Source organism: Manis pentadactyla, chromosome 6, assembly GCF_030020395.1.
Source record: "Manis pentadactyla isolate mManPen7 chromosome 6, mManPen7.hap1, whole genome shotgun sequence".
Taxonomy (NCBI): domain Eukaryota; kingdom Metazoa; phylum Chordata; class Mammalia; order Pholidota; family Manidae; genus Manis; species Manis pentadactyla.
This window is the reverse complement of record NC_080024.1, coordinates 43,138,602-43,165,993: the sequence shown is the minus strand read 5'-3', so window position 1 is coordinate 43,165,993 and position 27,392 is coordinate 43,138,602. Positions and strand designations below refer to the sequence as shown.

General features: G+C 34.9%; 1 protein-coding gene and 1 long non-coding RNA gene across 2 annotated transcripts; one reads left to right on the top strand and one right to left on the bottom strand.

The window, feature by feature from the left end:
- Positions 1 to 16: 16 nt before the first annotated feature.
- Positions 17 to 10,016, bottom strand: MSTN (myostatin). The gene is made up of 3 exons (XM_036881965.2): positions 9,511 to 10,016; positions 7,315 to 7,688; positions 17 to 5,288 (listed from the first exon to the last, which is right to left on the bottom strand). Exons 1-3 carry the CDS (start codon positions 9,881 to 9,883, stop codon positions 4,908 to 4,910), a joined length of 1,128 nt encoding a protein of 375 aa, XP_036737860.1. The 5' UTR covers positions 9,884 to 10,016; the 3' UTR covers positions 17 to 4,907.
- A 2,412-nt stretch (positions 10,017 to 12,428) lies between these two features.
- LOC118910665 (uncharacterized) lies at positions 12,429 to 26,897 on the top strand. Its single transcript, XR_005024103.2, has 3 exons — positions 12,429 to 13,074; positions 21,890 to 22,003; positions 22,716 to 26,897. It is a non-coding gene; the product is annotated as an uncharacterized LOC118910665 (long non-coding RNA).
- The last annotated feature ends 495 nt before the right edge of the window (positions 26,898 to 27,392 follow it).

Sequence of the window (27,392 nt, the reverse complement as noted above, 5' to 3'; positions counted from 1 at the left end):
AATATAATGCTATGTTTCCTTGGGCAATTTGATTAATTTCTTTTAGCCTAGGTTCCTTCTATGAAATCAGTATTGTAATAATAATGTAATTAACTTTGAACATTGCGAAGATAAAACGACATCATTAATGTGAAAGCACTTTGAAGTCTTAATTATTAACTTATTATTATTCTAATTTTTATTTCTATTTACAATAAGTAGTAGTTTTAATCATTGTGGGCTAAATGGCAGTATTCCAGAATCTTCTGCCTGGCCTTAGCCATTTTCATATCAATAGGTGTTTGCTGCAGGCTCCCACAGCCTCAGGGTCAAGGATGGAGAGAAAACAACCATTCTCTCCTCCCCTCTGTTCCTGATACATAATTGGTCCAGCACCTGCCAGTCACCAAGGACCCGCCCATGGACTTCCTCCTAAAAAGAGCAGGTCGGTGAGGTGGGGGCGGGGTGAAGTAGGGAGTACACTGAGGCTGCAGAGCGTGAGCTGCAGCCAGAGGAATCGTGTGTAGCCAGGCCTGGGTAGCAACCATAAGGAATAAAAGCCTTTCTCCCAGCCTACCTTTTTCCTTGACTTACTTCGGTTTCAGCAGTTCACCGGGGACTTGGCTCCAGCTGGGAATGCCCTTTCCCCCAGAGCTACAATCACACACTACTATAGATTTCACATGAGAATCTCTTTGTCCAAGAAAATCTCCCGGGTAACAAAAGGTTTGATAAATAGATGTAAATTGTTATAATTCTAAGGACATTTAGTGTCTAGTATTGCCTTTTCCTAGCTAACAAACCATGAGTCAGAGCTTTTTTGTTGTTTTAGCTCTTTTGCGTTTTGTCTTTTGCGATCATTGTTCTCACACTGACCCTCCAACCATCCTATGCTGGCATTTAAGAGAGCTTGTCTCAGTTCTTGAACCAATTCACATTATGACTTTGGGCAACTATCTCTTTAGACCTCAATTCTGTCATATGTAAATTAGATGATCTCTGAGTTGTTCTCTGGTTCTCATATCCCATGACACCCATTTCCATATCTGTGTGTTCATTTCTCTGCTTTTCCAATCACCTACTCTTTATCCACCTTCTCATTAACATCAACTCTGCCTTCCTTCACTAAAATACAGCCACACAACCTTATGCAAAAACCAATGCCAAATCCAAATAAGGATATATTACAAAATATGAGCATTAAAAAATATAGTTTCAGTATTCCACTAGTGTTTGGTGAAGAATTAACCAAAGCAATGAATCATTATATCAAATAGCGCTTAGTTCAAATCTAGGCTGGTGGCTAAGATACCTCCTATTTCCCAGTTAGTTCCTCAGAGTTCTCTTCTGTAAACTGGGGATGGTAATGTCTCCATACTTAGCTTGTCAGAGAGTGTCTGGCACAAATCTGGTGCTCAGTAAGTATCATTATCTCATACCTTGCTAATTCTGACACACAGACATCAGAAGTCCTGATGATTTCTTGGATTTGTTTTTGACACATGAAAAAATATGAATTTGAAATGCTTTTTATTCAGTCCAGTTCAATCTACTATAGAATTGCAGTGGGTGATTGGATCATCTTTAAGAAACATAAAATGTTTAGGTAAATAGTAAGGCTTTCTGTCATGTTAAGACATCCAGGTTGATTTGATATTTATTTTCCTTTTCCAGCACTTTAATTGTTTAATGACTAAAACTAACTGGGAAAAAGGACTTAATAAATATATTTTGTTACTTCATAAACAATAATTTTTATCCTAAGATGGAAAATTCAGTATCCCTCCCAAGGATTTGTAAACTAAGCTCTATGAATGAGTTCTAGGAAAGCCCTAAATTCCCTGAAATTATATACAAAATTGTGAGTTTTATTTTTCCTGGTGAGAATTTTCCTAGTTTTTAACAGATTTCAAAAGGGTCACTGACATCCTAAAATGTGTGTGTTGTAGTTTAAAGTGAAATAAACTTGTTTTCATTTTGCAGACAGAATAATTGAGCTTTAATTTACTTACTTTCAGTGTCAAATTACTGCCTTCTTATTCTAAGAAAATATGGTTCTATACAGAAGTGCAAAAATGAGCTTGAATACAAAAACAGCTGTTGAGTTTGAAAGGGTTTTCTGTTTTTATTTTTATTGGGCTTTTTTGGAACTAAAGTAAGTTTTGGGGAGGCATAGAAAGTAATTAAAAACATTCAGAATATTAAAACTGATAAACTGCATTGAACTTCACATGATGTTTTCTGAAAATCTCAGGGATTAATATTATTTATCACAAATGAATATTTTTGGGGTGCCAAAAATGAAAGTGACCTGTCCACAGACAGATTGGCAGAGTACCTTTGCCATTTCTAAGACAGACATCGTAAAAGAAATGCATAGGTCCTGTCATCACCGAAGAGATTGGTCCTGATCTTTTTTTCATGGTCAGGTGGGTTTCAAAAAGGCCAACCCCTTCATAAGGTTGGTGATATGATCCCCAGGCTGCATGATAAGAGTGTGTATAAAGACTGGAGAGTTCCGTGAGTGGGTCCTTGGAAACTGAGGGTGTTCCTTCCTCACTATAGAGATCAAGGTCCCCAGTTTTTTGTACTGCAGAGCCTAACTATGTTAATGGGCCTGCTGACCTAGACTTTTAAGTCATGTATGTCCACAACCTGGAAGAAGTAAGTTGTAGTTTGTGCAACTAAAAGTGGCCTCACCCTATTACCAAGGTTGGCTCCTTTCCCCACAGGGGCAACACCCTTACAGCTCCAGCCTTATCAATGTTAAATATGTCAGCATTAACATTAGAAAAAATACTACACTTTGTATGGGTGTAAATTGCCCTAATATCATTGATGGTTAAAAATTACACTTATATTAATTAGAAATTATTTAGGAATACTAGATAGAATTTTAATCACCTCCCCCACAAGACTTAGTCACTGCTTTATAGTTGTTACTAAATGGATGAGGAGTGGAGAAGAGAGTTTATTTCAAGAACATTTATGTACAGTGTTGCACTTAAGAATTTCTAGACACTCTATAATTATTTTTCAATTCAGTTTGAAAATTGGTGCCCCCAAAGCTCATCTAAATATGCCTGTATCATAAAGTGCTAGGAAAAAGGTATAGCTTCCCTGTGTCCCCCATGGCTTCAGTAGAACTTGTAACTCTAGGACCATATACCCTTGCCAACTGCAATGCGTTTGGAAATTGAACCTATGAAAACATATAAATAGTTTTTAGGTCAAGATAAAGACAAATGAAACAAATATATCTAGTCCTTGCTTTCACATGTTTAAAGCAACTTGATGAGAACCATTTAATAAGAATTTCACTCATGAGAACTCAAGTAGCAGACCTAAAATTACTAAACCAAACTTTTGTAGTAAACCATTCGACTTTTATAATAAACTAAGAATCAAAAATCCAGAATTAATCATTATAACAAGACTGTTGTGTCTTTCAAAAAAGATGAAAACACTTTAATTTATATTGTTCTACATGTTAGATGTAAGAAATAATTTCACTTAATTGTAAGTGCAATGAATTTGATTAACAAAATTCTAATTTACAAAAAAGTAAATTTGTGCAGAAATATATTCATTATTAAACTATAAAATAGAATTAACAATTCTTGTTAAGATATCAGTTTATTCCACATTTCAGATAATAGAATTAAATCATTTGGTATGCTTAATAATATAAGTATTAAAATAATGGAACGTTGAGACTTGAATACAATGACAGTAAACCATTGAAATTTCACATTCACATTATACAGCCATCATGAATCCATAAGTGGGTGTTAATAACATAAAAAAATATAAAATGATTGTAACATAATCATTTAACCATTAGAATATGGAGTTCTAAGACCACTAATCTGCTAATTTACTCTGAAATATAAGCAGTTGATTTTCTGTAATATATGATGTGTCTTTTTGCCTTAATACTTAATTTGAAATATCCTTACTGTAAAAATATACCAAAGTAAATAAAAAAGGAGATACTTATTTACAAAACAATGTTGTATACATATTATATAAATGCAATTGTTTCAAAATCTTTCTATACAATATTGATAGAATCAATCACTTCCATTGTTTTATCATAAAAACTGCAATGTTGCAAAGGCAGGCTGTAATTTTGAAATTTTGATAAAAAATGAATACTTTCTGGCTGTCTTTAAGATAATGCAGTTTCTCCATGTATGCTACAGAATTGATTGCTGACCTCTAGAAAAATGGTTCTTCTTTCCTTAAAATCCACTCCCCATTTGGAGGTATGGGAAAATGCACCTGAAGAATGGAGAAAGTTATTATATTACTGAACGTTTTTTCTTTGATGAACCTGATAGCATCAGGCCCTTGGCCTGTTGTATTAGCACCATTGGCATGGGTTGTTAGTGTACTGTACCAGTCATAATAGGAATGGAAATTTGCATGTGGTACACCACCCTTGTTCTTGAGGAGTTTCATCTTACCAAGTATGCTATCATACAATATAAATTCAAGTGTTTAAGGATGATTCAAATGATGGAATATAACAATCCTCTGTTTTATTGATATATATATATAGAATTTTCTGTAAATATTAAATGAAACTGTAAAGAAAGACTTTAAGGCATACTCCTTTAATTCACCAGAACACAAGAATTGCTTTCGTTTACCTGTATGTGTTGTAATATATATATGAACATAAATGCAATTTGATCTCCTAGTTCAAAAACTCTGAAAATCATAAAGCTTTTTATTGTATGATTTATTTTGATGGTTAAATACCAACCATTGCTTATATTCTCTTTGTTCATATACTGTAGCTTGTGCTTAAGTGACTGTAGCATACTCTAGGCTTAAAGCCTATGGTACATAATTTCACAGTTTCAAAATTATTGAGGGGAAGGTCTTCCATGTTTTGGGAAGTTATAAACCAAATATAAATCTCATGAGCATCCACAGCGATCTACTACCATGGCTGGAATTTTCCCATATATTATTTGTTCTTTGCCATTAAAATATAGCATATTAATTGGAGACATCTTTGTGGGAGTACAGCAGGGGCCTGCTGAACCTCTGGGGTTTGCTTGGTGTACAAGATGTGTATGAGGATATTTTTGTAAAAATACAAATTCACACTCTCCAGAGCAGTAATTTGCCTTGTATCTTTTGGGTGCAATAATCCAATCCCATCCAAAAGCTTCAAAATCCACAGTTAGAGGATAACGACAGCATCGAGATTCTGTGGAGTGCTCATCACAGTCAAGTCCAAAATCCCTTCTGGATCTTTTTGGTGTGTCTGTTACCTTGACTTCCAAAAAGGGATTCTGTATGAAAAGTAAAGAACACTCAGTAATAGTAATAGATCCTGAAACACTTTCCTATCTCAAGAAATCATTATTAAGAAATGAATCATTTTGCATATATCACATTAATTTTAAAAGGCAGAGTTTTAAGGAATTTTAACTTATACCAGGCTTGACTCTTCCCTTAATGGCTCAAAATAACATAGCAGCAATACAAATTTCCCTGTGGTCAGGTCTATGAATTTTTAATTTTTATTTTCCCCTGTTTGGGTACCCAAATGCCTGGCAGATAATAGTTGCTCTGAAAATACTTGTGGGAAGAAAGGGGGTTGTGGGGAGGCCAGGAGGGAGGAAAGAGAATTGCTAACTTTCTTCATGCTTATTGATTAAATATGTGGCTAAATATGTCTGATGACTCCTGGAGGGACAGGTATACTCATCCATCCTCTGTTCCTAGATTTTTACTCAGAGCAACTTGGATATTAATGACAGAGCAATGTAGTTACCTCCCAGCACTATGTGGATTGTAACAGAAAAAAGGAAGGTAGGATGATGAAAGCGGTAGTATGTATACTGGGATAGAAAAAAAAACTCTAAAAAAGGGTGGGACAGATTCAGAAGAAGATACAATAATATTTCTTATATTCTTTCACTGAAAATACCTCTCTTCAGACTTTTTAACAATGATTTGCTAGTCCTTCCCTTGCCCCAGTCTTTTAATGCATTTGAGACTTTATTTCCTTTTACACAGAAAAACTGAGGAATAAATCACATTAACCATTTATTCAATAATAATTGAAACCTCTGTCACACTAACTTTGATCATTTAAAATGCTACCTATAGAAAAAAAATACTTTCTTAAATAATTAAAATAGCTTTTATCTTATATCAAAATCAAAACAGACTTGGTGGTTATTGTTATTTAAGATTATTAAATAAACACTATTTTGGGAGTCAATAATATTTGATGTAGCAAATAGATTGTTTTAAATAGATTGATGTAGAAAAATAGATTGGAAAATTGCATAATCTTTTAAAGAACATTTTTTCATTTAGAGTAAATCTGACTTACATATTCTTTATAACCCAGACCACTTAAAGACTAAAAAGATAACATTTATTGTTTGCAAGTATAGTCTTTTGTTGTCAATTATGTCAATAGATGAAAGTAAAAAATATGGCCACATTAGATACGTTTTTGAAAATAAGGAGACAGAAGCATAGGTAAGCCAGAAGAGCAAATAATTCTAAATTTATACTAGGTTGTAAAATTGTTTGTATTAATTTTTATAAAATATAAGGCATTATTGTCTGCTTGGCCAGATATTAAATTAGTTGGCATTATCTAAATAAACTCTCATACAAGAATGGTAAGGCAGCTCAGAAATAAGGTAAATGGCAAAGGAAATAACTAACCTGGAAATTTAAATTTTAGTAGGAGCAATTCACAAAGTTATCTACGTATACATCAGTGCATCAACAGCTTCCAAAATAATGAACATATTTATCATTAGGGGCCTTAAATACAGCCTATTTAACAAAATATAAGCCTAGTAATGTTATACTTTGTTAATTGCTATAAATAAAAGCTTTTTAAGTATAAGTTTTAAAGTTTTTTTTTACACTTTATTAAGCCAAAAAAATTTCAAGACATTTGGCACTCTTCTGGGGGAAAAAAAGTTTTAATTTGTTGGGTATGTACTAGAATTCACTATAAAAATTTCATACTTTTATTCATATAATCATGTAGCATGTCATTGAAGTATTTTGTATTTCATTCCCAATTCAAAAGAACTCCCTAAAAAGTTAAGGACTATGGCATAACTATTTTTTTAATCATCATGCAAAGTAAAAGTATCAAGTGGTTGTTTCATGGCTTATGAAATTGGACACCTTTTATTGGGTACAGGGCTACCGTTGAGGTAAGATACCTTTGTCTGGCTTATGAGCATGGGAAATTGGTAGTTAATTGCCTCTATTATTCACACACATTATGAATAAAAACATAATAAGGTTGTTAGAATGTTATTTTCAGTTATCACTTACCAGCCCATCTTCTCCTGGTCCTGGGAAGGTTACAGCAAGATCATGACCATTCTCATCTAAAGCTTTGATTTCAATGCCTAAGTTGGATTCAGGTTGTTTGAGCCAATTTTGCAACACTGTCTTCACATCAATGCTCTGCCAAATACCAGTGCCTGGGTTCATGTCAAGTTTCAGAGATCGTATTCCAGTGTACCTTGTACCGTCTTTCATGGGTTTGATGAGTCTCAGGATTTGCACAAACACTGTTGTAGGAGTCTTGACAGGTCTCAGATATATCCACAGTTGGGCCTTTACTACTTTATTGTATTGTATTTTAGAGCTAAATTTAAAGAAGCAACATTTGGGTTTTCCTTCCACTTGCACTAGAAGGTCAGCTATAAAAGAGTAAAAACAGAAAAAGAGTTATTGAAGTTTTTTCTCATAAGAAATGAACAAACTCCTTTATATTAATTGGTGAGCATTTTTTCCATTGGAATGATGAATGCATTTTTAGTTTTTTAAAGTGAAAAACTATGTAGAATCTCATTCATAATTCAGAAAAATAGCAAATAAGATAATTACTATGGCATTTCAGAATTTTTTAGATACATATTTTTTAGCTGCTTATGAAGAATCTATCCTTTCCAGAGAACTGTGGACTTAGGAAATTCTGTGATGGAATGAACGGTAGATAAAATTTTTAAATGATGATGATGATAGAAAGAACAGGAGACACGGTGGAAGAACATCCACTTAGAATTCTTTGGGAATCTGAGTAGTTACACTTACTGAGCAGCTGTACCAATCAGTCTGGAAGAAGGAACCCTTCCCCCAGTGCTGAATTACCTGGGGACAAGACATGCTGAGCAAATAACTGAGCCTTGGGAATTAGAAAATATAGTACATCTGTTATGTTTTAGCTCTGGAATAGACTTTTAAAGAAACAAAATTAAGTAGGTAATTAGTACAAAACATTTAAATGTTGGATTTTGGCTTTCTCAAAAGTTAGAAAATGTTATCTTTAGGGTCAGGCTGTCATTACAAACAGAAGCCCTGCAATTTATTTCCTTTTGGTTTTCCAAGATTATCTATAAGTAAGGCAAATCTACTCCAGGACTATCTGATAGCAGAGACTTCAAGAAAAATTATTTGTTGCATTATAGCCTGCTTGCTCAATAAGGAAAACAATATTTTGAAACTATTTCAAATCCAGTTCCAAGTGTATAAAGCACTATGTAAAGCAAGATCACAGACACAGACACATGGCACAAAACCCTCCTTGTCATGCCTTCTCTGTTAAGGAGCCCATCTCCCTCTCCTTGAGTATAGTTTTGGACTGACTGCAAAAGGAATAGTATAAAGTACATTATTTTTCAAAAGCAATATAGATATTACAGGTAATATTCCTTCCTCCCATGAAGACTAAGTCCCATCAAGACTGAAATAATATTTTAGAAGGTTATTAAGCAATGTGCCTGCCTGGAAACATGCAGACTGGGTACTCTCAACAATAGTGCCATGGTTAAGGTACTTTGTGAGTTATAACCTACTTGATTAAAATGTTTATTTCTTAGGTATTTTTTGATAATTTGCTCATGATTATCATTATGCTATGTTTACTTCATCAGTGCTCTTACTGATACACTAAATGTTTGAAAATATTTGTTCAGACTTTCCAGAGTAATAGCTTTCAAAATTAAATATTTTAATTTGTGAAGAACCTAAAAATACTATGAGAAAGTTTTGAATAACAGAAGTTATCCTAGGGTCCAGCAAATGTTCGGATAGGCTTAAACATCTACAAATTTCTTCCTTTCTCTGTTATTAGTGAAAAAAACCTTGTTATGCAAATCCATACTTCAGGCAACCAAATGCAATTATGAAATTTCATGGTAAGTTTTTAACATTGCTTGCAGTATCTCTCAGTTGTTACACTGGTGGTATTAAGCTGTGAATGCTTATTAAACTAAATAACATTAATCCCATGCAAGCATTTTATTTATTTTTCAGCTTTTTAGCTCTCTACCGAAACAAATTGTGCAGCAGATTTCAGTCTTGCTAGTAATTCCTCGTGAAATCCTGGGAAAAAGAAACTCTTTTCCTTCCTACTTACATAAAAGCTAGCAGCTTGTTAAAAGAGCCTGAAAGTAGATATGTTTCTCATAAACACTAGAACAACAGTCAGCAGAATCGATATACACTAGCAGTTCTACTTACACTCTGTGGGCATAGTAATGATCGTTTCTGTCGTGGCGTGGTAGTCGTCGTCTTCCAGAGAGCCCTCACTGCTGTCATCTCTCTGGACGTCGTACTGATCAATCAGTTCCCGGAGTGGGGGCGCTTTGGGCAAAAGTTGTCTTACAGCATCTTTGCTGATGTTAGGAGCTGTTTCCAGGCGAAGTTTACTGAGGATTTGAATTTTTATGGCTTCTATTCTTGAAGATTTAGTGTTTTGTCTCCAAGTACATGCATTACACAGCCCTTCTTTTTCCACAGTTTCTTTCTGCTCGGTGTTTTCATTTAGATCCACTGGACCAGCAACAATCAGCATAAACAGGTAAATATAAACATAGATTTGCAGTTTTTGCATGATTTTAAAGTCAATACAAATCTTTTTCTTGTTCTTATTCCTTCCTTTTATTTTTCTTTTGGTTTTGAGTAATGCCAAGCAAAATTTTAATGCCTGTGCAGGCTGAGAGACAACTCGCCACACCAGTGAATCTTTTATACTGTATTCCAAGTGGCTTTTTATATTCCAACTTTGATGAGACAAGTGTCGTCAGGATCTACGATTGGCTCTTGCTCCACAATGAATCTCGCTGTCAGAGGTTAAAACCCTGTCTGTCACAAGTCACCAAACAGTATTTTGTTACAGTCAAGGGTGAGCTAATTCATTTGACTACTTCACAAAGAAATAGATCTACAAATAATTAAAAATATATATGACATTTGAAAAATTAAAGTCTATGTTAACAGTAATGTAAACTACACTTTAATCTTATTAATAACCTTTATATGTGAAACTCTTAAGCTAACATTTAAAGAAGTAAATCTTAATTTACACTTCATACCTTAAAAGCTGAAATGTTACTTCCTCAAAAGAATTAAAGTGATTTTATATTATTTATGCAAAAATTTGAAGTAAAAAGAATTTTATTTGTTGTATTAAATTATTTTCAGTGCTTTGTAATTAGGAAAATATAAATTGGGAAGACCTGAATTAAAAGGAAAGAAAATTAAGATTGTGATACTAGTAAAAGATTTTCAACTATAATTTGAGAAACTTGTTTTCCTGACTAAATTCTCAGCACATGTTGAAAATCATATTTAGTATAATGTTATACTGCACATGGAATTATTTTTAAATAATTTAATATATTTTATTAATAGGAAAATTATGCTCAATTTTTGACTGATTATTATTTCCTGTTCTAAAGATTAATATCACTCAGATGTGTTTCTTAATTGTTTATTACCAAGAGGACAATATCATCTAGTAGAAAAATCTCTAAACTTAGCATAAGAAGATAATGGCTTTTATGACTGGAGGCAATACAACACTTGAGTTTTCCTCAGATTTCCAGTAATAAAAGTAAAAAGTGTAGTATATATTCTCTATAAATTAGAATATTGTGAGCACATACAAAGGAAGAGCACCATAATGAAGGGGTGCTCATTTTTTTGTTTCCCAATACTGTGACAGGTTTGCACCCCTTTGCCAGTGTCTCATTTTGACCAGAGGGCAGACACCTGGCAGGGATTTGGGGTAAGGTCTTGGAGCAGAGAATAGAGCTTTTTGTTCTCTAAATTTAGGTGGCCTCTGTAGGGATCAAACTCTAACCCTTAGCTTTGGGAGCCCCAAGATCTAATCAAATGAACTATTAAAGAGCTACAGACATAGCTGGCAAGAAACAGAGGCTGTTTCCAGGCCACAGGAGATTTCTTCTGCTTTTTAGGAAGCTAAGGACTACTAAGAGAGTTAATCCATTATTTTTTTTCCCCCCAGAGAATGCAATGGCTCATATCAAATATTTAGTTTTTAGGTCACTACCACTTTTGCACATAGTACACTAATTTGCTGCCTCAGTGCACTAAAATGCAACTCAGTAGCCTGAAAAGTTAATGCATTTTCATCAAATTCTTAAGAGGTATCTACATCTCTTGAGAAAAAAATGGCCTTACATAATGCATTAGATTTGCCCATCATTAAAGATTAAGGAAAACCAGACACAAACCAAATGCCCTGAAGGACTTCAGATACTCTTTGTTGTGGAACAATATTAGATCAGGCTTATAGTTTTATTTGTTTGATAAATTTATTTTTCAGAGTATGAATCTTTGCCATGTTATAATAATTATAACATATGCTCCTATACACTTCTGAGTCAATGAAACCTTTTGTTTTGTAACTTGATTAGAATTGCATAGCATTTGGGAACCCAGGCTCTGGAGTCAGATCTGAGTTCAAATCTCAGTTTTGCCACTTCTGACTATGATGTAATAATGGGTGAGGTACTTACTTGATTTTTCAAGTCTTCAGTTTCCTCATAGAGTTTTGGAGGATGCAATTTAATAATGCATGTAAATTGCTGAATATAGCACCTGTCATATAATAAGTGATTGATAACTGGTACTTGAGTGCTTGGTTTTTGTTTCATCGAGAGGGTTTTATATTATGCTTAAAATTATCCTCCACATGAAGTAGAACTGCTTCAGGTTGTAGCTGCCAATTATCAATTTATATAGACTACTTCTGTAGGCTCTGAGGCAAGTAAAATTTTCCAAGGCAGTTGGTCTTATTACAAGGCATGTTTTAGCTCTTTATTCTTACTATCTGGAGTAAGGTAAACAAAGGTTGTCATTTTCACACATAGCTGATGCTCGGGGATTCCAAATCTGCAAATTTAACTTGCTGAAGTTATTTTTAACCCAAAACCAATACTCATGGTGCTTTTGTGGGCATTCATGCACATGTGCAGAATGGCAAAAAATTTGAGTCTTCTGACACACAGGTTCCCAGCTGAGGTCAAACAACACAATGTTCTGCCTTATCTCAGCTGCATACTGCAAACATGTGCCTGTTTGGTAATCTATTAGAACCATGTTTCTCCATTTTTCTGTGTCCTTTTTGGGGGGTGATTCCACTGTTTGAAATGACCTCCAAGCATAGTGCTGAAGTGCTATGCTCCCAAGCACAAGAAGCCTGGTGGTGGAAAGTAGAATGGTGATTGCCAATGGTTAGGAGGAGGGATGGGGGATGGAAGGAGCTACTATATAATAGATACAAAGTTTCAATTTGGGAATATCAAGAAGTTCTGGAGATTGTTGTTGATGATTGCATAAAGTGCAAATGTACTTAATGCCTCTGAACTACACACTTAAAAATGGTTAAATGGTCGATTCTATGTTATGTATATTTTGCCACAGTTTTTAAAAAAGAGATTATAGTATGTCTTAGGAAAAAATTCCTTTGTGGAAAAATATGTGTGTTATATAAGCTCTGTTCAGACTTGAGTTGTAAGTGCCATTTGCTATGAGTTAAACGTTAATGAATCTACAATATCTATTATATAAGATATCTTTAAACAGAAGTACACATAAAACAAATTATACATTGATTGGTTGATGGAAATGTTGTGATCAGAAGCTCATGGGAACATAACCTTTTATTTCCTCTAGGAGCAGTGGTGCAGTAATCATTCATTCAGTGTTGGCAGTGACTACAAAACACAGCTACTGTGAATAATGAGAATCAACTATATCTAATCAACTTCTGTAAAGGTAGGTATTGAATGAGTTAAGAGGTACACAAGAATTTTGAGAACATACATTGCTTCTCCAATGAGAGTGCTTGCAACCTTCCCAAGGTCCCAGAGCAGGAAGGTTCACCAGCTATAAGAATCTTCACTGTGATCTAACTGCTAAGGGCCTAGCTCTGGCTGCTGTTGTGGAGACAGGACAGTGTGTCCTTAGGATATGTGAGTAGAGAAGAATTCCTTCTAGTTGACTGAGGAGAACATGGTCAGCTAACTTTTGGTTTTGTCTTAGGTTGGCCATCTTTAAAAACAATTCTCAAAAGAGTCAGAATTTAGGTGACCAATGAAGCACTTTGTAGGTCTTGTGCTTTTCTTTCCCCTGTTCTTCTCTGTACTGGGTGGGCCTTGCATTTCTGTAACCATAAGAAAGGTAGCAAACAAACTTCTCTCATCTCTGTTACAGATACCACAGGGTGTTTCAAAACAACTTGGAAAATACAAAGCGTATTTCCAAAAGGAAAGTTTATGTTCTTACTCTTTATGGGAACTACTGGGAACTACTGAGTGCACTAACATAAGGCTTGCCAGAAGTTTAATGATGTGGCCAAAGGAAGGAGGAGGAGTTTCGAGTTTTAAGAATTAGAATAAGAATGCATCATGAAAAAAACTCTTGTATGAAAAACCCAGAAAGCTGTATTTTATCTGATCACTCTTGCCATTTCCTTATAATGACAGTCCTTTAGTATCCTCCTATGCAGATTATACTTAAGGCTGGAAAAAAATCTATATAGTACTCAGCTCACATAACAGCATTAGAAGATAGCCATCCCATTCTGATGATATCTGATTTTTCATGCTTTCAATAGATTATAGAACAAAGATTAACAAAACACCCTGAGCTAAGGAGCAACAGTATAGAAATACAAAACAGGAGACTTTAAATATAGTTCTGGGTTTGCTATTGATGTTTTATGTGACTTTGAATAAGTCATATAGCAAAGCCTTCATTTATGAATATATGTATGTATCAATTAATTTATTGTTTTATGAAATATTCTAGTGCCTGCTATGTACCTAACACTGTGTAGGTTCTGAGGGGGAGAAAATTAACCAAACAGAAACACTCATGTCTTAATGAAGCCCACCTGAAAAATATGAGCGCATTTCATTAGGTACGCCCTCCATTTAAGGACTGTCCACTAAAGCAGTGATTCTTAAACTTTTTGATCTCAAGATGTCTTTATACTCTTAAAAATTATTTAGGGTCCTCAAAAGCTTTTGTTTTGTGGTTCATATCTATCGATATTTAACATTATAAATTAAAAATGTGAAATTAAAAAATACGGGCATATATAAGCATATATTCTATTTGCTGACAGAGTGATAATGATGTCACACATCATGGAGTCTCTGGAAAATCCCACTGTACACATAAGAAAGAATGAAAGTAGCAAACATCTCCTTAGCATTGTTATGAGAACAGCTTTTATTTCACACACTCTGAAAGAGTCTTCACTCCAGGGATCCCCAAGCCACAGTTTGAGAACCATGTACCAAAATAATTTTTGCAAATTGACTATTTTTTCCCTCTAACTTGGAGACCCCTCCTCCTAATACCTGTAGCTTTGCTTTTAGTGAGAAATCAAATACAGTAATTTTCAAATATTGTATATTTACTTATTGGTACATACTGTCAAGAGCATAAATATAAATATCACAGCATTATATTCACCAATAAACAACTAGAGGATATGTGCACAACATTTGTCAGTTCCAGGGTGTAGACTGAAGTCTTTGGTCTTGAAAGATTTCTTGAGGATGGTCTTCAGGTCAGTCTTGAGATGATAACATAACATTATGGCAATACCTCATACCATTCCAGTTAATAAGTTTCTGCATTCCACTGCCCTTTAGAGGTGGAATCAACTCATGAAAACTTCAGAATGTGGTTTCTTCCCTCCTTCCTTTCCAAAGTGGGAACTCTAGTTTATTTATTATGGATTTGAAATATGAAGAATAAAAATAAAGTTATAATTTGGCTTCCTCTTTTTTCCATTGGAAGAAGATACTAGACTCAGACTTAGTGTTAAAATGGAATAGATTGTGCCCTCCTCCATTATTACAATTCTCAAATGTTCGCTTTTATTTCCCTACTTGTCCTCCCATTTTTGCCCCTCCATCGCCCAAATAGGCCATGAGCTCTTAATGGCAAGGAATTGCCATTGTTCATTTTGTCTCTTCTGTGCTAGGTCTAACAACTAGCACATAATTAGGTTGGCAAAGGGTATTTACTGAATAATTGAACCAATCAATGTATGAATGTCTCCTTAAATACAAAAAACTTCAACTTTCTGATTTTTCAGTAAGTATAATTAAATGTGTATTTATATACTTTCTCAGTGACTCTGCTGTGTTTTTAGTTTGTTCTGACTATGGTTCATAGCATTTCTATTGGGTTCCCTCTTCCTCAAACTGGTAAGGGAGACTGGTATTGGGTTCCCTCTTCCTCAAACTGGTAAGGGAAGACCTGTGTCCTTGTCTTCTCTAGTAGTTCTTTGGTAGAAAACTGAGCATTTTGAACATTCCAGTGGCACTTTCACATTTAATGGTCTATGACTACCCAGAGACACTGTGTGGCTCTTAACAGACACCTTGCTGAGGAGTGGCCATATGATACCACTATTTAAGACTACCAGAGCCCTTACCCAGCACAGGTCATATTTAGGTCAAACTGAGTTTACGGAGCATCAAAGGTAGCCAGGGAGGAGAGAAGAAATCTCAAAAAAGCTGTGTGTGTGTGTGTGTGTGTGTGTGTGTGTGCAAGCGCGCGCGCGTGTGTTTAAGCAAGGCAAAGGCAGAACAATCTTTCCCTTGGCCCCATGAGGAGAACTGTGAACTGATTATATGTGCCACGGTCTTCTCTTTCCCTTTCATATTCTTTTTTAGAAAGTGCTAAGTTTCTCAGTGATCCTTCTCTCCCTGATTTCTCCTCATGTAAGCAGGAAGAAGCTTTCCCCCCAAACTGGGATAGTTTATTGCTTTAGTTTAACCCAAGAAGGCATACTTTTTTGAGTAGTCAGCCTAGGTGGGTCAGAAGCCAACCTATTTCCCAGAATGCTGTCTCAAACTAAGTTCCTTCACTTTCCAGGGGCATGAGTTCCATAATAATTTAATAAGGAGTTGGTCTTATGCATATTCTGGATCATCCACATAACCACCTTACATCTGAGTACTACTCAGTGTCTTAATTTTCTATAGAGTCTACAAATAGTGTTTATACTTGAGTTTTTTATTGTAATCAAGTTGGCATTAAGTGCCACCCAAAGGGATAAGAATTAACTTTTATTCATGAGAGTTCTCAAAAAAATTGTCTTTCCTTTGAGAGGAATCTTTACATTATTCAAGCTTGAGATCCTGGCTCAAATAATTTCCTTATTCTATCAATAGCAAATAAAGCATGACTGCTTAAGTCATTTGCTCCAAGGTGGTGGCTGGTGTTTAGGAAAAGTCTGTGATTCACTAAGTCTTTTTTACTGAACTTAAATTTTCTTTTTGTTTATGTTGAATGTACATCGAAAGAGATAGCATGTAGGATAGGACTGTTGCACATCGCCTGACATGTTACACCTGTCTTTAGTTGGCTCTCAAATTTGCTGTAGTTTGTTTTAAACTTCCATACCATTGCCCACCTCCCTGGATTAAGAAGGCACAACCTTCTGCCGGCAGCTATATATTTTCTTTCCCAAATTTAATGAAGACAAATCTTTAAAATTTACAAATGGAAAACAGAGCATAAAAAGTTCATTTTCATTATTTTTGGTGATTGATTTCCTTCATAATATCTTGGTTTACTTTGTAACAAGTGTGTGGTTTCCATAGCAGATAACAATATAAATTGAATTGGCAAGGACATATCTTTAGTTTTAAAATCTTCACCTTTATTATTAAGAGGTAAGCTTTCCAGTAAACAATCTCTTCCTAAGAAAAAAATCTTGCAATTTTCAGGATTTTGTTTTTGGGCAACTTGGGAAATCATCGACTCATTTCAGAATATGTGTCTGCAAAAAAACCCACAAAATTTGTGTGTGTGTTTTAGATTTAGATTTTTAAATTTAAAGTCTTAAAACTCTTTTTTAAAAATCTGACTCCCTCTTTACTAACTAGTGCCTCGGAAGTAGTGATAGCTTTAGAATTCAGTTCCTTCCTAGAGAATTGAGAAAATGTTTTCTTATTTCCTTGAATTGCCTAAAGAAGCATTGTTTTTCAAGAGGATTGGCTTTCAGAGGCATTCTGTTTCCAAATCCTTTTGCAAATTCCTAGAAATAACCCTTTAAAAATATATTCATTTGTTCATTTATTTTTTTCATCAAATATTTACTGAGCACCTAATTTGTGTTAGTACTATGCCAGGAATTAGAGATGGAAAAAAATGACACTTTTTGCTTAAAGAAAAAAATTGAAGTTTGGGAACATAAGAATTTTAAGATTATTATAGCTAATCTATTCATAAACAGATGGAGAAACTGTGCAGAGGCCCAGAAAGAGGTTATATGACTTAAATGAGAATTAAATTTAAAACAGTTTATTGGATTTACAAAGGCAATTTGCACTGAAATTCTTTTAAAGCATCTAGTTCTTTTTTTATATCCAGTTAAAAATTTGTTTAATGTTCTAAAATTAACAAATAAGGTCAGTGCCCAATTTCCTGGGTCAATGCCACAGTGGTGCCCTTTGTTCTTGGACCCCATCCATGGTCTGGCTTGGCAACTGAAAGACCCAATGACCTGCATTTGGCAATTAGTGTAGGAGTTTTAGTGTCTACTGACTAAACATGCTCTGGATGCCCATTTGCTCAGATATTGGGGATCAGTCTTTTGTTATAGACCATCACTGTTTATGTTATACTCATTTTTTAATATTTTGAATTATATGTTTACATCCTTGACTTTTAAAATTAATAAGTCAGTAGTTTCTAATAATTTTAACTGTAAAGAGTTCTAGCTTTTTTATTAGTTTAAAAAGAGATAAAAACTTGAATTAATAGTGAAAACATTTTGATTTAATTAGAATTAATATGAACATTCTGGCCCCTGCTGGGAATTCTAAGAACTACATTACTTGTACTACCATTTTTTTCTAAGGTCATAAGAACTTCATTTTAAACCTTAAATTCAGTTTTATATAACTTCTCGCTTTCTAATAACACACAGAAATTTAATGAATAAAATCTGTAAGTGAGGCATTACTAAGACTTAAAATCTATGCTAAATTTTGGAGATTTCTTCATGACATTTTTATATGAATTTGAGTCTACTGTAATACACATTTTCTACCTCTGTTTTAAATATGAAGAAACGTAATATTTTTATCTCCACTCAAACTCAAAGACATCTGAGAAAAAACTGGAAAGAAAAAAATGGGAGATGTGCAATGTAAATGCTAACAAAAAGAAAGCCAGGATTATGATGTTAGTTGCAGACAGGATTGAATTTGAGGCAGAAAGTGTAAAACAAAACAAAGAGGGAAATTTTACGATGGTAAAGGATTTGCACAGAGGAGAGGATATGTTTCATAAATCTTAAAGCACTCAATAATCTAATAATTATAATACATTAAAAAACTGCAGAAGCACAAGGAAAAATGATCAGGAACAAAGTAGTAGTAGCCTGCTTTAATCACATCATGGATCAGTCAAAAGTTAGGATATATTTGAATAATGAAGTCCATACGGTTGATGAAATAGATTTGGTTGATGAAATAGATGGAATGGTTGACATATATATCCTGTTAACTAAAAAAAAATGTTTTTTAAAGCACATGAAACATTTACCAAATTGACTATATTTTAGCCTGCATGCACAAAGAAATCAATAAATTCCAAAAATTAGAAGTAATCCAGACCACATTCTCCAGTAATAACAATGTAATTAAACAAAAATGAATGACCAAAATAAAAATCACCATTTCCACTATTTAGAAATATAATAGTTTTTAAAACAACCTTTGGTGCAAACTGGAAATAAAACTGATACTGCAGAATGTGTAGAAAGTAATAATTAAGACATACACAAAATAATAAGTAAAACATTACACAGAAAACCTGTAGGATACAGCTATCACTGTGTTCAGCAGATATTCATAGTTATAAACATGTATTACTAAATAAGAAAAAATGAAAATAGCACACTATTTGACTAAAAAAATTAGAAAATGAACTGCAAATAGACTATAAATCTTAAAAAGCTGAAGAAAAATTATAAGATGAAGTCAGAAATAGCAAAGCAGAATTGATAATATAAATTTATGACTATTGCCTTAAAGAGGAAAAAATCCCATAATACACTAGTTAAACTAATCAATATAAAGAAGGCATAAATATTCTAAATTAGAAAGAAGAGAAATGATTTACAGACACAAAGAGAACTGGAGAATTAAAAGAGTAAACGGCAAAACAATATGCAAACAATTTTGAAGACCTGTGTGAAATGAAGATGATACAGATTTTGCAGAAGAAACATAACCAAAGAAGAAAATGGAATAATTACCAGTGAGCTACCCTCTGAGAAATGCTGGATTCTTCACAGGACAGGTAGTACTTTTCAAAGTAGTGTTTTGAGATGAGCATTTTTTATTAAAATAGGATAGTATAGAGTGCATTCTCATACCAAAGGGAAAATATTATCGAGTGAAACTTCTGCAATGTGTATATTTATACCAGGTCTCCTTTTAAAGCTACATTTTTGCTATAGGTCACAATCAAAGTACTGTGAACACCACTGTTCTAGAATTTTAATAAATTAAAGAATAAAAATAAATGAATATAGAAAGCTTATAAGAAATTATAAAAGCTTACCAAAAAAAGCTGTCATAATACCAATGTTAACACCTGGCAATGGAAACAAGAAAAGAATATTGACCTGAACTTTTAAATTAAATATTAGCAGTTAGAATTCTGCAGTTTGAAAGAATAATATGCTCTAATGAAGCCCAGTCATTCCAGCAACGCAAACACGATTCAATATCTGAAATCTACTAATCTTTCAACATATTAATAGGTAAAAGGTAGGGGGAACCTGATCATCTTAATAAATTCCTCTAAAGCTCTTGGCAGAATTTAAATAGGAGTCCTTTAATTAGGACCATTCCTTATTTAAAAACCCTCAGTAAAGTATGAGTAGATGGATATTTTCTTGAAGTAGTAAACCAGCATTATGCTTAATGATGAACCACTGTACATATTAAAATCAGAAATATATTAAGGATACCCTCAATCATAGCTATTACTTATTTATATGGAATATTAGCCAATAATAATAGTGGAATAAGAGGCATAACTAGAGGACAAAAGAAGACAAAATTGTTATTTTTCAGGTGGCATAATTTAATGCCTATAAAAATCTGAGAATCAATGGAAAAAAATATATGAGGTTCAGTAAGGTGGCATGTTATGAAATTAATACACTCTGAAACATAGATTTTCTTTATGCAAAAAGTAATCAGAAAATATAATGAACAAAAGAGACACTATTCAGAATAATAATAATTTTTTTGAGATTATTTCCTTCTGTTGGTTATTTATAAGTAGGTTGTTTAGTTTCCAAATATTTGGAGATTTTCCAGATACAGTTTTTACTGATTTCTAGTTTAACTCTACTCTAATCAGAGAACATACTCTGTATGACTTCAATCCTTTTACATTTTTAATAGCTGGTTTGATGGCCCAGCAGATGTTCTCTCTCCATAACTGTTTCATGAACACTTGAAAAGAATATATAACCTGTTGTTGTGTGTGTGATTTAATAAATATCAGCTAGGTCCAGTAGGGTTGTTTAAGTCATACATATCCTTACGTGTTTCTATCTACTTGTTCCGTCAATTCCTAAAAGAGAGGTGTTGAAGCCTCCAGCTATGACGATGGTTTTGGACTACTTTTCTTGTCAGTTTGGTCAGTTTTTGTTTCATGTACTTTGAAGCTCTGTATTGGATGAATATATATATCTACAATTGTTACATTTTAATGATAAAATTAATTAACTCTTTTATCATTATGAAATGTCTCTCTTTATCTCTGGTAATACTCCATGTCCTGAGATGTGCTTTGTCTGATGTTAATATGCCCACTACAGCTTTCTTAGCATTAATGTTTGTCTGGTGTTGCCTTTTCTGTCTATTTACTTTCAACCTATCTGCACCTTTATTTTTAAAGCGGGTTTCTTGCAGACTACATATAATTAGGCCTTGCTCTATACACCCAATTTTGAGACCTCTGCCTCCTGTTTGGAGTGTTTAGGCGATTTACATTTAATGCAATTATTAATATAACTTGTTTTAAGTCTAGTATGTTGCTGTTTTTTTTCAATCTGCCCCCCGTTTTTCATTCTGTTTTTCTTCTTTTTCTATTGTCAGGTTAAGTTTTTGTCATTTCATCTCCAGTATTGATTTATTCACTATGCCTGATCGTTTTATTTATGTAGTGATTGTTTCAGACTTTATAATATACATACTTACCTTCAAACGCTATTTTGCTGCTTCATATATGATGTAAGAATCTCATAACAATGTAATTCCATTCCTCCCCTCCCATCGTTTGTATGGTTGCTGCCAGACATTTTACCTCTACCTATGTTTTAAATTCCCTAATACATTGTTAAAATTTTTACATAAACAGTCACTTTTCTATAAAAAGTCTTTATATTTATACATAGTTTAATCATTTCCAGTGCTCTTCATCCTCTTGTGCAGACCAGGCTTTCCCAGTATTGGCACTATTGACACCTTGGGCTGGATAATTCCTTGTTGAGGGCAGGGGGTAATTCCATTTTCTCACCTTTTTCCCTCAGATCAACTTGCACAAACCCTTAAAGATATTTGTAGAGCTTATAATGTTGAAAAGTTGGGAATAACCTACATGTCTGACAAATAGAAGTAAATCCAATAAATTGCAGTATCCCCAGGTAAATCTACATGTATGTACTGATACGGAAAGATGGATGTACTATGTGAAAAAAGTGAAGTTTAGAACAGAATATATTTTATAACCATGAGAATAAGAAAACTTAACATTCATTATATATATGCATTCTCTGTAGACATTTCATCCAAGCCCATGACCTTTAATATTAAATATTTGCTGATGTTTGCTCCAGACTCATATTCAACATCTACTTTACATCCCTTTTCGATTGTTAGTGGGAATTTCCAGTTTAACATGGCCGAAGCAGAACTCTTGATTTACCAGTCCTTTCCTCATCACCCAGCCTTCTCCATTTCAGTAGTGGCACCACCATTCAAACATTTAGTGCTCATGTCAAATACCTGCGAGTCAAGGAATTTTTCTTGGTAAGCTTCTCACTCCACCCCGTTCAATGGAAATAAAGGAGTAGCAAGCTGGAAGATTAACAGGGTATTGCCTGGTTGTGGGATAATAAAATAACTACCACTTCTTTAGTTCACAACAAATTAGTCACTCTATGAGGCACTTCACATACATTATCTCATTTAATTCTTAGAAAACTCTATACGGCAATGGTTATTTCACCATTTTACAATAGTTTAGGATTTCAGGCAATAATACCTTAGTGAAAAATGAGGTCTGTGTGTGTATGATTGTGCCTGTGTGTGTATATTATGTATAAATCCTCTCGTATTTGCCTTTCTTTGTTACAGCCTATAGGTCCTGTCAGAAGATGGTTACCAGGTAATATCGACATCCTGAGAATACCAGGTCGCGAGGTAGATGCTAGTGGAAGCATGTTGGGCACTTCCTGGGAGGTGTTGATCTCACAGCTGGTATGTGCAGATAGGTTCTTATATCCCACTTCTTCACTAGTTCAAATTCTGTAATATAAAATTCATTCTTCCTCAGTTATGTAAAAATTGTCCTTCCTCAGTTATATAAAATATTAACTGTCTTTGTGGGTAGAAGGAAGTTGTTTCTTGAATAAATATATTCAATGTGACTTCTGTAGAATTGCAAGGGTGTTTTGAAAATTAATTTCATCAGGTGCTGTGCTAAATACCAGTAACACAAAAAATTAATAATGACATGATGCCCCTGATGACCTCACACTCCAGTCAGGGAGACAGACTTGTAAACAGATACGTTAAAGTAGAAGGTGGTAAGTGCTCTTGGGAGGATTGAGCAAAGAGCTGTCAGTGCAAAAGCACAGAGGACTCTGCCCAAGGGAGTCAAGAAGGTTTAACAGAAAGGTGACATTTGAGCTAGATCTTGAAGGATGGGCAGGAGTTTGCCAGGTTAATGAGAGGATCTCTATATAAAGTGCCTAGGACAGAGCCAGGTACTTGGTAAGACTCAATAAATGTTAACATCTAGTTCCAGTCCAGGAAGTGTTCCAGGCAGAGGACACAGGTCAGTTCAATTCAAGGAACACTTATTGAGTACCTTGTATATATCAGGCACTGTTCCAGGTTCTTTAGCCCTATGTGCCAGGCACATCTTGTGAAGACAGATAATTTCACAAGGATCTAGTCTGACCCATGTCCAGATCTACTATTTATAGATTTTGCTCTCAAGATGGAACAGAGATGTTTGTTTTAACACTGTTAACACCTTCCATCTTGATTGTAATCTTCTACAACAGCATTGATGGCACTGAGATGTAAGCAGCTAATGACTGTTCTAGACTCAGTTTCATGAAGGCAGTGGTGATAGTGTGGTCTGACTTCCCTTGTGTACGGGGCCACTTTGATCTGCACTTGAGTCAGGTCAGGGCAACAGCTTTTCCTCTTAGCATGGATGGAAGAATCCAGAAGCCTGCACTTCTGTTCTAGCTCACTGACCTGGTAGCTGCCCTCTCTTCATTAAGACCTTTTATCATACCCGATCATCAAATCTTGATGCTTTATTCTACAGTAGAGTAGGAAATAGTATAGAATAAATAGACTCTATACTGTTATCTGAATTTATTATACTAAACACAGAACCTATACATTTCCACATCTGAAATAGAACATTTCTAAATATAAGGAACCTTCTGTAAGTGTTTTCAATGGCAGTTTTACTAGCTGGGATACAGAAAATAGAAGGAATGGGCCAGGTGTTTCATAAACACTTCATTTAATCCTCACAGCAGTTCTATATGAATTATTGTAATTGTTATACAAATTAGGAAACCAAGGCACAAAGCATTTAACTTAAATCAGACTAAAAATGGGAGTGCTGGGATTTAAACCAGTCTATCTAATTCCAAACCCACTTTCTTTCCACTACAACAGTGTCCAATTTTAATGCTACCATTTATTTTCTTTCTACCATATGCCAGACACAATGTGAGATGCTTAAATACATCCTCTCTAATCCTCATGAATTTTATTTCATAGGCTATTAATGCAATTAAGTTCTTCATTACAAGTCATAGCCAGCAAATTATAGATCTCAACTTGGTCTATAGGTCTGAAACCTGGAAGCCTGTTTTCTATTTACTACACCAGTGGTTCTCAGCGCTGGGTGTATATTGGAAAAAAAATTGGGTACTTCAGAAAAAAGCCTTACCCTCAGAGACTCTACTTTAATTGGTCTGGAGTACAGCCCAGGTGATTTAAATCTTCTAGGTGATTTTAATGTGCTCTCTAGTCAGGGGCACTAGAGTCAGGTCCTGCAACAGCTCTTCCTCCTAGCATGCATGGATGGATTGCAACTCAAAAAGTTCAAGTGAATAGGAAGCTTGAGGTAAGGCACAATTTCATTTATTATGATAAATTGGTGGGAAGTGACACCCAGACTATTTAAAGTGATTGTGTTTTCCTGGAAACTACACAGAGGAAGGAGCAAGGATTTTGGAGTAAGATAGTCTAACTTTTAATTAGTTTGACCCTTTCTTTCCGAGTGGCCCTCGGCAAGTTACTTAACATTCTGTAAAATATTGAATTGTGAAAGAAGTAAAAGGTGTCCTTGGAAGGCTATTCTATCTTGGAACAGATAGAGTGAATGCTGCCTTTGGTGACCCCCTCCTGGGGATCAGCAAGCACACAGTACATTGAAAAGGCCCCAGGCAAACTGATTTTTCTAAGCAATCTAATTATAAAGCCCATCTTATGTTTCCCATTCTTCCCACCCCCAAACATTCCTCAAGCCCGTAGGGGCCTTTCTCATTACAGCTACTTATGGGTGATTCCTTTATTGCCGGACACACATTGTTGGAAGGTGAGCAGAAGAGGATTCCCTTTAAGCCTGAATGCCAGGGTGGGATATGTATGTATGCTCAGGTGAGAGGGAAAGAGGAAGGGTATTTTTAATGTCTCATATTAGACTTGAAGTATACTTTGCAATAGAAACAACAACTGGATGGTAATAAGGTTTCTTTGTTATTCAATTAAAACCTACTCAAAATTTTGCCAGAAATGTACTCTATTTTATATACAAATAGGACTATGTTTTGGTAATCTTTTCAGTCTGATAGGCTTTGAGGAATTAGTATGGAAGCATAACCATTATTTGTAACATTACTTCTATGAGAAATATGGGGTCACTCCTTGGGCTCCAAGCAATAGCTTCTTTCCTCTGTAACTCAGCTTAACAAGTTTAGTGAAGCTAAATTGGTCATCTAGTGAAGATGGACTGAGGCAGCTCGAAGAATGCCGTTTGCTCTCTGGAGTTTAGCAGAACTCTTTGAGCTACTGATTATAAGATCACAACATACTTGAAGTCAAGGGTCATTTCTTTCTTTTTTTTGTGTCCCTGTTCCTCCCAAGCAACTGATCATATAGTGGGAGCATATAGTGGGCATTAACATATACATAGATTAGATTTGAGATCAGCAATGACCTCACTGTCAGTGGAAAAGTGGACTCTGGGAGTCAGTACCATGCAGGGACAAGACATTCCTCAAATGATCTTCCATTGTTTTCTGGAATCAGATGTCTTTCAATGACAAGACTTTGAGAGAGTACGTGGTTGTTACAGTAAAATATCATGGTGGAAATTATGAGTATGGTTCAGATTGCACTAGAAAGCATAGAGAAAGAAAATGACAAATGCAGGGCTTTACATTTTTTGCTCAAGGCCCTGTTGGAACTTTGGAAAGCTTCCTTGGCTGCCTTCAAAAATATCTTTTTTCTTGTGTGAGACTGAGGTACAAATAAAAAAAAACAACCTAACTTTGATTATGCAAAAAACAAAACCTAAGTTTGCCAAAACCACATGCATTGTTGGCAAAAAACAAACCTAAGTCTGATCATGTAGTTTTATGCATTACAATGTAGACTTCTAGGCATCAGTTAGGAGTGTAGGATCCTGAGAATGGAAATACCTGGGTAGTGAGTCCAGCTACCTTGAGTCCCCAAGTACTGCTGAGTCTTAGTTGTAAGGAGAAGCAATCCTTCCTCCATCTGATGTTTTTTCTCTTTACTTTATAAACCTTTTGTAATATTACCTAAGGTAGTTGGTTTGTTACCTGCAATATATATGTTGTAATATTACCTGAGATAGAGGGTGATGAATCCCCTCAAGGTCAATCCCTGCTACTTCTCTTTGCTTCCAGACCCAAGCCTATTCTAGTAGATTCAAATTCTGGAAGACCTCAGGGAAGAAGTCAGAAAAGAAAAAAATTGGAAAATTTGCATGATGATTACAGTTCTCATTTCAATATAGTTTATGGGCTATACCTGGTATTTACACCTCCCTTCTTCTACGTTTCTCCTGTTCCTTTTATTAGCTAACACTTTAGCTAGTTGTGATTGCTTATCAATCGCTGTAGGGAAACTGGAAATTACCATGGCCAGAATCCTCACCTGACCCTAATCTACCTGCTTATTGCATATGTGCAATGCTCGCAGACTCATGTTTGCACACCTGTTGATGGTGAGCCATCATTGTCTGTGTTTCTATATAAGGAGCCCCACCCAGTGCTCTTCACAGGGGTTGAGATGGACTGTAAACTTTCCAGAGGCAGATGTGATTCTAGCACTCGACCTGCCATCACTAGAATAAAGATTTGTATAAACTCTTTTACCTGCAATATTCCATTGTTGTTGTTCGGTCTCACTGAATCCAGAGTGAACTTGACTGGGTCTGAAATCCCCCTCACGCATAGTCAGCAGGATTTGTTGCAGGCCAAAAAAGGAACAAGCTGCCTTCATGGGAGGAGTGCTTCAGCAGGCTGCCCTTATGCCCTTATGCCCTTAAGGAACCCCTTAAGGATGAGGAGGAATTTAGTTGTCCCCCAGTGATCATGTTGACAGAGGCGGTTTTCTTCCTCAAGGAATGGGCCCTTTCCTGAGATTTGGGGGAGGTGGAGGTGACACCTGAGACAGTGATAGAGGCCCTCCATGAGATTGGGAGGTCCTTAGAGAAATAGAGTGCCCATGAGGTGGCGGGAACCGTGG